The 15,708-nt window shown below is 42.5% G+C and overlaps 1 protein-coding gene across 1 annotated transcript in view; it reads right to left on the bottom strand.

Moving 5' to 3' along the window:
* Positions 1-7,056: 7,056 nt before the first annotated feature.
* The window catches only part of LOC147895059 (protein serine/threonine kinase), a 61,032-nt gene continuing 52,380 nt past the window's right edge, over positions 7,057-15,708 (bottom strand). Inside the window, exons 10-12 of the mRNA XM_087383567.1 lie at positions 8,592-8,730; positions 8,024-8,266; positions 7,057-7,856 (exon numbers count right to left, since the gene is read on the bottom strand). Of these exons, the coding sequence (XP_087239693.1) occupies positions 7,659-7,856; positions 8,024-8,266; positions 8,592-8,730 (580 nt within the window). The 3' untranslated portion in view covers positions 7,057-7,658. The remainder of the gene's footprint in view (positions 7,857-8,023; positions 8,267-8,591; positions 8,731-15,708) is intronic.

Here is a 15,708-nt window from a genome sequence, read left to right as displayed (position 1 = left end):
AAAGCAATGATGTGTGGTATGTTGACTCAGGTGCATCAAACCATATGACAGGTCATGCAGAATGGATGCATGATGCAAGGAAAATGGAAAGACTAGGATTTGTGGAGACTAGTGATGATACTGCACATCCTATTGTGCAGATTGGTAAAATTCCTTTTTCTATGCAGGATGGAAAAAAGAAATACCTGTCTAATGTATTTCATGTCCCGAATATCACCAAGAACCTAGTTTCTATTGGTCAAATGGTTGAGAAGGGCTTGCAGGTCAAATTTAATCCTCATGGATGCTTTGTTGAGGATATGAAAAATAAAGGTTTCTTGATAGAAAAAGGAAAGAAGAAGGGCAGGATGTTTACATTGGATGTGGACATGCCTGAATTCAGTGCAGCAATGTTTGCACATGGGACCAATGTAGTTGTAGATATTGATATCTATCATAAATGCATTGGTCATGTTAATGTATAGAGACTAAAATTAATGCAGGCCCAAAAATATTATTGCAAGATTGCCTAAGTTCAAGGTTGCAGAAATGCATAAGGTATGTGAAGCCTGTCAATTTGGAAAACATGCAAGGAAACCATTTCCTAGACATGTTCAAGAGAGTAAGAGGCCATTGGAATTAATCCACTCTAATGTGCGGACTACTAAAGCTACATCTATTGGAGGCTGTCATTATTTTGTCACTTTTACTAATGACTACAGCAGAAAAGTTTGGGTGTATTTTATGAAAAAGAAAAGTGAAGTGTTTGGGCATTTCAAAGCTTTTCAAGCTATGGTCGAAAAAGAGGAGGGATGGATGAGAAGGAGCAGAGCTATGGCGAGGAGAAGGGAGCTTCACGAGCAGGGAGCCACACCACTCTTTGATTGGTGCCATACTTCCACTATAAAAAATACATAATGGATTCTTGTCTTGGACGTGTGTGAATCAAAGGGTAGACGAGAATCTCAAAAATGACTGGGCATACAAATCACATATTTCAATTATCCGTGCGCGTGTGTGAATCAGGCCAAGAGGGCTTGAGGTGAAGTATCTTGTGCTCGAGTTTGCTAACATGCTTTAGAAAGGTTATCCAAAATGTGGATGAAAGATCAATAATAAAGATCTCTAATAGATGAATTTTTACACATGATTTTTTATGCCACCTTATCTTACATAAAAATACACGCTGATTTAAGTAGTCTTGTTGATAGCATTTGTCGACCTCTTTAAAGCTTAGGCATACATGTTAATCCTTTGAATATGATCATGTTGAAGCGTACAATCTCTAGAATGTTAGTTATAAGGGAGCAAGGTTGGACTAGAGTTCAATATTGAATGTAGAAACTCTATACTGGTTGTCATAATCATTATGAAAGTACAATATTTCTATAGTAATTTTAATTGGTCAATTCAAAGATTAGATTCCATTAAAATTGTTATCATCAAGTACAATTTACTTAGATTCTCTATTTTCCTCTCTAATCAACCTTTTTTTTAGTTTTGTTTTCAACTTGCCCCTCTAAACCAAATACACATTTGCAATGCTTGACAATTCTTATGAATGCACAAAAATAGATCCTAAAAGCAATAGAATCATATTCAAGCAAGAAAGCAATGACGAGGAAAAGTTTATGCCTAAGATCACACCAACTCAAGTATGGAGATGGGAGCAAGAGTAAGACTAGACGTAAAATATATTTTCTTCTTTTGCGTGTTTTGACAAGATTAAGAGTGGCCTCTCCCCAAGCTTGGATCTATCTTCAAAATCTTCTATTTATCAATTTCAATGCTCAACAACAATGGAGACCTAAGATTACAACTTAGCTAATGGGAAAGAAAGATCTACTTTTTGTTCATCATTTCATTTGACATCGAAGGACAGGTTGATTTGACAATAGTATTAGATGATGTTGCTCAAGTTGCCCACACAAAAAAAGATAATATATCTTCTTTTGATGTTACAAGAGGTTTTGTTGGCTATAAGTTAGCTAATCTATAGAACTCATAATGTGGGAAGTGAAAGAAAGATCTACTTTTTGTATGTATTACATCTTACATCCAAGGACACGTTGATTTGACAATAATATTGGATAAAGTTGCTTAATATATCTTATTTCAAGGTTACTAGAGGCTATGACTATAACTTAGCTAATCTATAGATATATATACCTTTCTAAGACTAGAATATGTCGAATCTATATTTCATAATGTGGGAAGTGAAAGAAAGATCTACTTTGTGCACTTCATTTCATCTTACATCCAAGGACAAGTTGATTTGATAATAGTATTGGATGATGTTGCTCAAGTTGCCCAACATAAAATGATAATATACCTTATTTCGATGTTAATAGAGGCTACGTTGACTATAGCATCTCATGTCCATTATGAATATAAGTCCAACCCAATAATCTCAATGAAGGTTGAAATGATCCATTTTGTATTCTAATTGGATGATCACTTGGATGATCACTTACACGTATTCTAATGTCCTAATATAACAATGTACAAGCCCTTGTTAAACACACCCTTGATGTTTGTCCTTATACTCAACCCTTTGCTTCCATCACTTGTGCAAGACAATAGGCCCTTAAGCAAGGACAAGTGGAGACAAGTATACATGTGGTCCAACCCAATACCTACAAATTTTGAGTTTGCATTTCTATTGGAATTCAAATGTTGAATTGTTATGCCTATTGTATCTATGCGACACAAAGTCGAAGTTCCCATTGCACACATTGACAACTGTAAATGCTTCTATAATCTTTTGTAGTTTTGCTTGCAATCATCTCAAAGCAATATTAATTGACTGAGTAATTCAACAAAACAATAGTAGTTCACATTTTCCATGATCTTAATAATAGCAATCTCCTTTGCCAAAATTTGATCAATTCATACATGTATTCCCCCATTTATCCAATAAATTTGTTTGAGGGAAAAAAATGTTTAAACCTATGACGTTTTTATTTTACTTCATTTTGGCAATTGGAATTTTAGTCTTATAACTAGCCTGTGGATGATTGGTTATTGAAAGTAATGTAAACTTAAATTGAAAATTTTATTGCACTTAAAATTTCATTGGTTTCTCTCTTTCTATTTAATGCAACAGGGAGCATTTTGTTTCTGGTTCCCACCTAAGAAAATCCAGGATTAAATTTATCTCCACTCGCGAATGCACTAAGGTACACTAGAGACCATATAAGCAGAGCCTAAATGGCATGCAGTCCTGCAGCTCTTTTAAAGGATGCTTATAACAATCTTGCGTAGTCCAGCTACCAGCTCTTGCACACGGCCTGGTGTAAAGACTGGTAATTGTGTGTACAGAAAAAGAGAAATCTAGTTTTCCCCTGCACCAATAACTGTTCTTCAAGAACAAGGTTGTAATTAATGACAAGTAAACTAATAAGATAAACATCCAAATAGTACAAGCACTGAAATTTAGTGCTAGAACATAGTTACCAGCCGAAATGGAAATGGAAGAAACGAAAACGGAAGAAACGGAGTTTCCGGGCCCCGTCGAAACGGAAACGGAAGAAACGGCAATATGATACAATTTATGTATAAAAATTTATTTTTTATACATAATATAATTATCAATAGAGTGCAAATCATACATAATACAAATTACAATTATCTATACTTGAAGGCTGAAGCTTCAGGCTTCAGCCTTCAAGCATCAATGCATCATTCATGATTCATGCCTCTACGATTCTAAATTCTTGAATGATGCTTCAATAATCTGAAATCAACATGTATCATGAGTCATGACTAACAAGTTTGGCATTACAAGAATCTGAAATTTAGAAGTTTGAAGTACTTAAAAGTTTAAACTTAGCACGCAAGTTGAAACTTGAAACTTGAAACTTGAAAGTATTCAATGTCCAGACTCCATAGATGATCATGATTCATGGTCCACAAATTTCATGATCATGATTCATGACTCATGACTCATGAGTCATGCAAGACTCAAAATAAAAGCACTCATGGATGATATAAAAAAAATTAGCAGGACTACTGATCATCTGCATCATCCATGGACTTCTCGTCATCGTCATCCTCTGCGTCCTCAGATAAGTTCGAGGCATCTGTGTCACTGTCTGAAGAAGAATCATCAACATCAGGATCAGGACCATCGGGTGCAACTGAAGTACTAGCACCATCTCCAAATGGTTGAGTGTATGATCGTGTGTGGTGTGCTGGTGCTGACAGCTCCTCATACAACATGGTGTATATGTCCAGCTCCTCCCGTGGGATATCTGATATGACCTCCATCTTCTCCACGTCCACCTTGTCTACATTCACTTGGCGAGGTTCGGGGCAACCGACGATGAACTCAAGGAGACGGGGGTTGCAATGACAAAACACCAACCGCTCCAATTGAGCCGTGCTCAATCTGTTCCTCTTCTTTGTGTGAAAGAGGGCCCAAGTGCTCCAATTCCTCTCACAAGGACCGGAACTGCAGTCCTGTGAGAGAACACGTATAGCAAGGCGTTTCTGCCATAAGCCAATTACGCCGAGATAAGTATCAGGAACTTGATAACTTTAAACATATTTGTAGTAGATAAAACTTCAAATTACTTAACGACTAAGCTCCAACTAGTGGCGTTGAAACTTGTCTCTTAGACTCTTACCAAAGTAGGAGTACAGTTGCCATATTTCTCCCACCAGGAGACAGGTTGCAACTGTGTCTCTCGGAGCCTAGCTGTAGGTCGACCAAAGGAGAGGCTGTGATTACGGAACAATAGAAGTTCATCCTCCAGTCTTCGTTGCATCTCCAAGTCACCACCCATCCAATTTTGTAGATACTGTTGCATCCCCTCCTCCAACTCGTCATTCTCATATTGCTCTTGACTGCGCCAGAGCGGATGCAATACATGTGCCACCGCATGGATTGGGCGGTGGAACCAATTCCACCGCTTATTCCATATAGCACGGATGGACTCAACCCTAAATCATGCCACAAGAAATTAGAATGCATTATGCATGCAAAATTCATAGACTATAAATAATAGTACATACATAATATATATCTGAAAATTCCAGGCTTCATGATAACAAATTGCCATTTAGTAACTGCAATAATTATACATATTACAAAAGTAAAAAGTCTTACTTATCAGGCGATAGGGAAGTGTTTCTATTGAGGACCTCTCCAATCTTGTCCATAAACTCGTACAAGAGCCCTAATGTGCTTCCCTCCATGTCTGTGATGCGAAGCACCGTGTAGATAGGATTAATCGATTTGATTAATGCCTCCGCCTGATTCCACCAAGACTCATCCATGATCATGCGAAAAAATTTGATAGACTTTGCTTGGCCTCTATCATCCCAATCTCCCCACTCCCGAGACACAACCGTGCGCAACAAGCCCTGGCGCACTCGCACAAGCCTCTCCACCACTACGAACATGTAAGCAAACCTTGTGGTTGGAGGTTTCAATAGCTCAAGGTCACTGTAAGCCCAATAGATACTGAGGACTTTGGGTCTCTTCGTGACAAACTTCACAATACTGCGAGCTGTGGAGAAGATGGCATCAATCCAAGGTATCTTCCCTAGGTCCTCGATCAAAAGATCAAGGCAATGTGAGGCACAGGGTGTCCACACAATCTTAGGGAACTCATCTTCTAACATGGCACCCATTGACACACAATTGCTGCCATTATCTGTCACCACCTACACCACATACTCAACACCTATCTCCATAATGGCTGCCCGTAAATGCTCCCAAATATACAGCCCTGTAATCACTGTACCTGCAGTGGAAGCGTCTATGGCTCTCAAGAACATGGTTCCCTTGCAAGAAGACACTAAAATATTGTACACATTCCTCTTGCGTGCATCTGACCATCGCATAAGAGTGTGCATCCATATTTTTTCCAAGTCTCTTTCAAGGGCATCATTTGGTCTTCCACACATTCCCTCTCTCTTCTTAGCTCTCTTGTCCGCAAGGCCTCATATGTAGGCCCTTCCCATTCATACCCAATGCGGCTTACGGCTCTCATGGCCTTCCTCCATCGTGTAGTCTTCGCCACATGAAAGGGTATTGCACAGCTCACTAGTGGCCTCCTTCACTGCTTGCTTTTGCAAGTGTGCTTGAATGCTAGACCTTTGCAGTGATCCTCTTTTCCCCGCACTAGCATCCACACTAATTGATCCATGTGGCAAGGATGTTCTTGTGGCACTAGGACCTGCGCTCGATGTAGTTGATGCCCCTCTACTTCTCTTTGCAGAACCCAATGTGCTGGCATCATCCAATGGCTCAGTGTCAGCAGCCTCTTCTTCATCTTGCAGCCCTTGTCCTCCACTTTTTGCAGCCAAGGCTGCCATACACGCACGCTTCCATTCTGTTAGGCCACCTTTCACTGCAGTAGGCACGAACTCACAAGGTCCTACATCCTTGCAGGGAACACCTGCTAGATGGTCTTTCACCCTTGTGACAGACCCTGTCTTGCTTATGCCACAATAGTTGCATCTCCACTTCTTGGAGCCACTGCCTCCTTTATAACTATCCAGGAGGGAGACATGGACCCAATAAGCATCTCTCGGCATTGAGGAGGATGGAGAGGTGAGAAGGAGGATGGAGAGGTCACAAGTGACTCGTGAGAAAGGATGGGAGGTAGACCGTAGAAGGAGGATGGAGAGATAGAGGTAAAAGAGGATGGAAAGGATGGAGAGGTAGAAGTGAAGGAGAATGGAGAGGAGGAGGATGGAGAGGTAGAAGGTAAGATTAAAGAGAGGATGGAGAGAAGAAGGATGGAGGGATGGAGTCAGGAGAGCAGGCTGCCAAGCTGCAAGCTGCAGCTTGCAGGATGGAGAAGATGGAGCAAAGGATGAAGAGGATGGAGAGAGCTCAGAGAAGGATGGAGGTGAGGGTAGGTCCAAGAGCAAAGGATGGGATGGAGAGAGCTTGAAGAAGTGGAGGAAGGATGCTGAAAGGATGCGGGAGGCGGCGAAAGACGAAGGCGGCGAAATTCTGAAAGAAAACCCGTTTTTAGGATTTCTAGGAAAACAGGAAATACGAAACGGCGTTTCCGTTTCGCCGTTTCCGTTTCTGCCCACGAAACGTACGTTTCGTGCAACTATGTGCTAGAAACGGTGCTTATGTAGGATCTATTAATACCATACGCTTTGAAGAGATCTCAAAGTCAACTCTTTGTTGTTTAAACAAGAGAGATATTCAAAACACGAGTCGCTATGTACCCTTGACAAGGTCATACAACGATGGATGTACCTTGGTCACCGACTTCCCACACATGAATCACATTGCAGTATTCAGATTTCGAAGTCACACATCTCGTTATGCATAAAAATTCTCCTTATGCTGCACGAATGCAACTGTAGGCTATAATAGGCAAGGATTTACAATCTTGAAGCAATGCCTGGTTCTATGATTGCTGACCTTCATGTTTTATGACATACCTCAGAAATAGCACTACCATTTTCCTGAAGACCTTGCTAGCACAAGCATTGAGTTATGGTCTGGGAGATTTATCTCACGAGCCCATGCTAAAAGACATGTAACCCCACTGCCTGCTTGTACGTGTGCACCTCTCCTCCGTATATAATAAGACGGCCTTGCTTTGCTGAATGCTTTGAATGCCACCTTTGCCAGCCTGGAAATTCTGAGGCAAGTAGGACATGCCAAAACTGGACCAACTGATGAACAGTCTGCAAGCAGCTAATCAGGAATCCAGCCTATTATTCAGGGTGTGCCGAGACCTACGGCCACCTTTGTCCTTTGAAGCATTCCTTGAAGCATGTGACCTACTTCCTCCACAAACTGCGGCCACAGCTCGCCTCCTTTGTTTTTCAAAACCCTTTGAACGTTGTACATTGTCCTCGTCACCTGTTATTGAATGCTTGGTTTCCAAGAAACTTATCTGCACCAAACAACTAGTAAATTAACAAAAATGACTGCAACTAGAAAAAATATTAAGCATCTTATATGAGCCCCTTAGATGAGATAAAAAGGGATATAAAGAGGGACAGTTGCAAACTTAATTCATGGGAATCATGATAAACTTCTTCACAATAATCACCTCTGTACCTGGATAGATGAACCTCCGTCGGGCAAAGCACTTTCTGTTAAGTTTTCATCCTGCTTGTCCTCAGTTGTGATGCTGCAAACACCTGAAACATGAGAAGCAGTGCTTTCAAGGCCAATATCTGACACTCGTAACCCTTGCAGCTCAGAAGTTACATCCTTAGCATCCTCCTCTGAGCTGCTGCCTCCATCAATGTCATGACCCTCATTCGGGCCAATACCATCATCTGTGTTCCCACGTGCATACTGCAGATGTTTCCACAGGCCCAAGCTGTCAGATTAAAAAAGTGTTTGCAATACAGTGTCTTCATACGTCATGGGCAAAGCAGATTTCTTAAATCTGAGATTTTGATACGAAAACATTTTCAAGATTCTTCACTCAATTAATATATATCCCAACTAGCTCATTGTAAACTGGCCTGCTGCGGGTCAAGACATACCAGCTAAAGAGATTTTTAGCCAGTTTCATCCTGATTGAAGTGCACAATCTTAATCATTAGCAATTTTTAACCATTTTACCCAATAGATTACCATTACAGATTTCAAATGAGACCATGTTAAATCTAGAGACCTGCTCTAAATCCTCTTGGTCTTGATTTGTGAATCCGCTTGCAGAAAGTTCCTTGTCCAAAGATACGGAGTTATTTGCAACCTCCTTGAAGTTCGGTTTGCCTTCTTCGTAACCATCCATTGAAAGAGAGTGACCAAACCTGGTTCAAGCAAACAATTTAAAGGTCATTTTGCTTTGATAACATTTGAAGATCACACATTATATGAGTTGAAATTGAGCAAGAAACAAACATTTGCGGAACCCCTGTGCACCCTACCTACCCCTCCCCTTCTTTCTCTCTTCAACTTCCATTTCATGCATTGTACAATACTTATACATTTCACAATGTAATGTACTTGGCCTCATATACCTTTTTGGTCTTTCAAACATGTTCATAAGCTCTCTCTCTCTCTCTCTCTCTCTCTCCACGGGATTTGTGGAGGATACATGGGGGGAAAACAAGCCTTGGATAATGCTATGACAGCCTACATGGCAGGTACGCCACACAAGGCTACCTCCGATGTCCTTTCCCATCTCAACAAAATTTGCCTATTTTGATTGAAAAAATTGCTAATTTGGAAGCCACAAATGTGGTCATTTGTGGCCTTGCTAGCTGAGAAAACACATGTAGACAAAACGGTGTCTGAAGTGAAGAAACAAGGGGAAACATACATGAAGAATGGAGAAAGGAGAGGAACAAACATGAAGAATGGAGAAAGGAGAGAAGCATGGAGAAAGAAAAGGCAGAATGGGACTCAGAAAAAGCCAACCTCGAAGATAAGATGCAAGCAATAGGAACTGTACTGCAGCAACTCAAAGACGTGAAAGGGGCACTGGAGGTGACACACACAGCAAATGGTCAGAAGATGAAACTCAAAAAAAAAGGTGGCAGGTAAGTAGGCCACCATGCACAGGAAACATGCTGAATTCACACAGCAGATTACCAAGGGGAGATACTGGAGTGGAAAAAAAAGGCACATCAGCCCCCCAAGGAGTCCATATCCCATGCGTTGGACGAGGATAAGAGACGGAACAGCAAGTCCTTACATGTCCTAGTTAGCAGTAGGTGATACTCCAATGGCAGATGCTGGAGCTTCGTTCGCCAAGATGGGTGTCAGCCCCTTACCTGTGAGACAGCTTGGAGAGTGGGTAAGGCCCATGCACTGAAAAGGCCATTGGCAGTGAGATTTCAGACAGCAACAGACACGTGAGCATGAGGGCAACACTGAAGGGAACCAAGGCATTTTTGGATGATCATCTCACACTCCTACAGCAAGAACATCGGAGGGAGGGGATGATACATCTGATAGCAGCAAGACAAGAAGGGATGCAGACTGCTTTATAGATGGCAAAGTTACTATTCAAGAAAGCAGAAAGGGAAGAAAGGAGTGTGAACAGCACATGACGGTGTCAAGCCCATGGGACGGGGGCGATCCAAATTAAGTATGGCGGTGTGGAGCCCCACGACAACATGGAGTAGAGGAGGAGATAGCCAACATGAGGGCAGCATAGATCGGCGGTAAGTGACCGTGTGGAGAGGTGGAGCCAGAGACACAAAAACCATGCACAGTGCAAAGTTTGACTAGAGCACACGCGATAGAGGTCCAGCCCATCCCTACTCTACTCGGAGGAGACAGTCCAAGCAGGGTTATCATTCTGGATATGGCTCATTGGATACAGGGATCACGAAGATCACGCCCCCAGCTAGAGCACAGTTGCCAAAAACAGCCGTTTCTTGGCAAGAAACGGAAACAGCGTTTCTTCAGAAACGCCACTTCGTAAAACCTGCTTTTTACCTAAACCCCCAAAAACGCAATTTTCACAGCCTGGCTCCATTTTTCGCCGCCTCCCGCCTGTTGCACTCCTTCTATCCATCCTTTCTGCTCTCTCTACCTTCTCTGAGCTCTCTCCATCCCTCCATCCTTTGCTCTCGGAGTCTCCATCCCGATTCCCTCGGACCTCCATCCTTCTCTCTCCATCCTCTTCATCCTTCTCTCCATCTGCTCCATCCTGCAAGCTGCAGCTTGGCAGCCTGCTCTCCATCCCTCCATCCTCCTCCTCTCCATCCTCTCTTACCTGTAACCTCTCCATCCTCCTCCTCTCCATCCTCCTTCACTTCTACCTCTGATCCTCCAGGATCCTTCCACCTCTCCATCCTCTTTTACCTCTGAGCTCTCCATCCTCCTCCTACCTCTCCATCCTCTCTCACTTGTGACCTCTCCATCCTCCTTCTCACCTATCCATCCTCCTAAATGGCGAGACAACCTTATTCCTTCTTAGATAGTTATAAAGGAGGCGGTGGCTCCAAGAAGTGGAGATGCAACTATTGCGGCATAAGCAAAACGGGGTCTGTCACACGGGTTAAAGACCATCTAGCAAGTGTTCCCCGCAAGGATATAGGACCTTGTGAGTTTGTGCCAGCTCCACTGAAAGGTGGCCTAAGAGAATGGAAGCGTGTGTGCATGGCAACCCTGGCTGGAGAAAGTGGAGGGCAAGGGCTGCAAGATGAAGAAGAGGCTCCTGACACTGAGCCATTGGATAATGCCAGCACACTGGGTTCTGCAAAGAGAAGTAGAGGGGCATCAACTACATCAAGCACAGGTCCTAGTGCTACAAGAACACCCTTGCCACATGGATCAGTTAGTGTGGATGCTAGTGTGGGAAAAAGAGGATCACTGCAAAGGTCTAGCATTCAAGCACGCTTGCAAAAGCAAGAAGTGAAGGAGGCCACTAGTGAGCTCACAAAGCTCTTCTGTGCAATACCCTTTCATGTGGCGAAGACTACACAATGGAGAAAGGCCATGAGAGCCCTGAGCCGCATTGGGTATGAATGGGAAGGGCCTACATATGAGGCCTTGCAGACAAGAGAGCTAAGAAGACGGAGGGAATGTCAGGAAAACCAAATAAAGCCCTTAAAAAAGACTTGGAAAAAATATGAATGCACACTCTTATGCGATGGATAGTCAGATACACGCAGGAGAAGTGTGTACAATATTTTAGTGTCTTCTTGCAAGGGGACCATGTTCTAGAGAGCCATAGATGCTTCCGCTGCAGGTACAGTGATTACAAGGTTGTATATTTGGGAGCATATACGGGCAGCTATTATGGAGATAGGTGCTAAGAATGTGGTGCAGGTGGTGACAGATAATGGCAGCAATTGTGTGTCAATGGGTGCCATGTTAGAAGATGAGTTCCCTAAGATTGTGTGGACACCTTGTGCCTCACATTGCCTTGATCTTTTGATCAAGGACCTGGGGAAGATACCTTGGATTGATGCCATCTTCTTCACAACCCGCAGTATCGTAAAGTTTGTCACGAAGAGACCCAAAGTCCTCAGCATCTATCGGCCTTACAGTGACCTTGAGCCACTGAAACCTCTAGCCACAAGGTTTGCTTACATGTTCATAGTGGTGGAGAGGCTTGTCCGAGTGCGCCAAGGCTTGTTGCGCACGGTTGTGTCTTGGGAGTGAGGAGGTTGGGATGATAGAGACCAAGCAAAGTCTATCAAATTTGTCTGCATGATCATGGATGAGTCTTGGTGAAATCAGGCGGAGGAAAATCGAGCTTCGCATCACGGACATGGAGGGAAGCACATTAGGGCTCTTGTACAAGTTTATGGACAAGATTGGAGAAGCCCTCAACAGAAACACTTCCCTATCACCTGATAAGTAAGACTTTTTACTTTTGTAATATGTATAATTATTGCAGTTACTAAATTGCAATTTGCTATCAAAGCTTATAGCTAGAGCCTGTAATTTTCAGATATGTATTATGTATGTACTATGAATTTTGCATGCATAATGCATTCTAATTTCTTGTGGCATGATTTAGGGTTGAGTCCATCTGTGCTATATGGAATAAGCAGTGGAATTGGTTCCACCGCCCAATCCATGCGGTGGCACATGTATTGCATCCCCTCTAGCGCAATCAAGAGCAATATGAGAATGACGAGTTGGAGGAGAGGATGCAATAGTATCTATAAAATTGGATGGGTGGTGACTTGGAGATGCAATAAAGAATGGAGGATGAACTTCTATTGTTCCATAATCACAGCCTCTCCTTTGGTCGACCTATGGCTAGGCTCCAAGAGACACAGTTGCAGCCTATCTCCTGGTGGGAGAAATATGGCAACTGTACTCCTACTTTGGTAAGAAACAAGTTACAACGTCACTAGTTAGAACTTAGTAGTTAAGCAATTTGAAGTTTTATCTACTACAAATATGTTTAAACTTATTAAGTTCCTGATACTTATCTCTGCTTAAATAGCTTATGGCAGAAACGCCTTGCTATATGTGTTCTCTAACAAGACTGCAGTTCCGGTCCTTGTGAGAGGAACTGGAGCACTTGGACCCTCTTTCACACAAAGAAGAGCAAAACATTGAGCACGGCTCAATTGGAGCGATTGGTGTTTTATCATTGCAACCTCCGTCTCCTTGAGTTTGCCGTCGGCTGCCCCAAACCTTGCCAAGTGAATGCAGACAAGGTGGACGTGGAGAAGATGAAGGCCATACCAAATATGCCACGGGAGGAGCTGGACATATACTCCATGTTGTATGAGGAGCTGTCAACACTCGCACACTACACACGATCGCACGCTCAACCATCTGAAGATGGTGCTAGTACTTCAACTGCACCCAATCATGATGTTGATGATACTTCTTCAAACAGTGACACAGAGGCCTCACGCTCATCTAAGGAGGCAGAGGATGACGATGACGAGGAGTCCATGGATGACGCAGATGATCAGTAGTGATGTACCTGGTCCTTGACTATGACTATACAGACTACAATGCTAGCCTACTCCTGGTCATGACACTTCACATGCATCATGCATGCAGCATGATGCATCCTAGACTATGTTATTTCTTTTTTTATGATAGTAGATACAATACTAAGTATACTTTGGACCTTGGTGGCATCTGCTTTTTTTTATATCATCTATGGGTACTTTTATTTTGAGTCTTGCATGACTCATGAGTCATGATCATGGAATCTGTGGATCATGATCATCTATGGACATTGGATGCTTTCAAGTTTCAAGTTTCAACTTGTGTGCTAAGTTTAAAGTACTTCAAACTTCTAAATTTCAGATTCTTGTAAAGTCAAACTGGTTAGTCATGACACATGTTGATTGTTAAAGCATCATTCACGAATTTAGAATCATACAAGCATGCATGATGCATTGATGCTTCAAGTATAGATAGTTGTATTATGTATGATTTGCACTCTATTGATAATTATATTATGTATAGAAAATAAATTTTTATATACAAATTGTATCATATTGCCGTTTCTTCCATTTCCGTTTCAACGGGGGCCGAAAACTCCGTTTCCCCGATTTTTTCCATTTTCATTTCTTTTGTTTCCGTTTCGGCTGGCAACTATGAGCTAGAGGCAGCTCGGCATACACATATTACTACACATCTTCGCACCCCTAGCTTTGAGTATTGGAATTGTTTTTTTTGTATAGTTTTTGAGTTATTAACTTAGCACTCAGCAAGGGCGTACCGGGACTAGCACACAAGCTAGCCAAAAAAGTACTTACTGCATCACAATTTGTAATATTTTCTCTCACAGGATGTAGGGGATCACTATTAGTTGATAGTGATCGCCAGTCCCATAGATCTTGAAGGATCTAGGGCCTCCAGATGTCTCTGCAATTCCTCTGCTGAAGATGATGTGAGGACTATGTCATTTGCATTTAGTAGTATCTGTATCATCAGGTCGGCAAATAGTGATTCCTTGCCTCCCAAGCAGGATAAAGGATGTGATCTCATCAATGTAGAGCCCAAAGAGAGTTAGTGAAAGTGCTTTTAACCCACTCTGATAGGCCTCCTTAGACACAAACTCTCCCCTTGATGGACTCAGATAGGCTCACCCCCCAAATCACAATCTTTGGAATCTGCATCTCCTGTAATCTCCTGATCAGGCGGGATTGTGGGACAGTGTCGAAAGCCTCCTGAAAGTCTACAAAGCAAGTGTAGACTTCTTGACATCTTGACCTTGCCTCTCAATGATTGCCCTCGAGTGAAGATGTGGTCTAGGGTGGAGTGCTTCCTCAAAAATCTTGCCTGCCGTACAGCTTGCCGCCCCTAAGTCTCTGTGTGGCTACTGATCTCGCTCTCTAGTGATCCATAAATCTCTAGTCCCTTGCTTTGTGTATCGGCCAATAATGGTAGTCCTCCAAGCAAGTGGAAAGTCGTGACATACCTCATGGTTGAACATCCACGCTAGGACCGGAGCTAGGATCTCCTGCCCATGTGCGAAGTGCTCACTCCGTAGTCCCTCATGATCCTGTGCTCTCCGGTCATGGAGCCAATAGATTTCAGCACATTACATTCTGTGCAGTGAATAAATGGCAAGTAGTGGGCCCATGCATAGAGGACATATCAAGTGGTGCTTGCATCAGGATGTCATAGAGAGAGCATGCATATGTGTGCCAAACATTTGGATCTGTGATGGGAATAGGCGGCTCTTCCCCTTCGATAGAAGCCCCCATCCAATGGTAGGATCTCCCTCGAACATAGTCACAAGAAACGTTTCGTCTGTTTCGCCGTTTCGCTGTTTCGACAGGTTTCGTTTCGTTTCGTTTCGTGTTGTCAGACGAAACGGTTAGGTTTCGAATTGATACTTAATATATACCCTTATAGGTACAAAAAGATATGTTATATTTAAGTTAGAGTGAACAAAGAGAAATATAAAGTCAAGATACTAAAAGGAAATTCAAAACATAAACACCTTGGATTCTAGAAAAAACGGGGCAAAAATGTTTATTTTGATTTGGGCGAAACAAAGGTTTCGTTGAGAGCATTTTGTCCTATTTCGAAACGTTTCGTCTGTTTCGCGTTTTGAGGTTTCGAAGAGGACGAAACGGGTTTTCATGTGACTATGCCCTCGAAATATTTGATCACCTCATTCATCTTTTTTGGGGAAAATCCATCTCGTACGAGGTGACAATCGTCGTGAGATCCGTTGTGCCTCAACTGACATCAGATGGACTAAGGCTTGCTCACGAGTGAGGTGAGCTCTCATCTCTTTCCACTCATCGTCGAGCAAGGGTTTTGATGAATCTTCCCAATTGGGACATGTGCACATTGAGTCGTGGGGAAAGATCTGGTGGCAACGTCTTGTACCACAG

This window comes from Dipteris shenzhenensis, chromosome 13, assembly GCF_047967505.1.
Source record: "Dipteris shenzhenensis isolate YYH24624 ecotype China chromosome 13, Dip_SZ_1.0, whole genome shotgun sequence".
NCBI lineage: Eukaryota > Viridiplantae > Streptophyta > Polypodiopsida > Gleicheniales > Dipteridaceae > Dipteris > Dipteris shenzhenensis.
The sequence above is the reverse complement of the archived record's forward strand: the minus strand, read 5'-3'. Positions and strand labels throughout refer to the sequence as shown.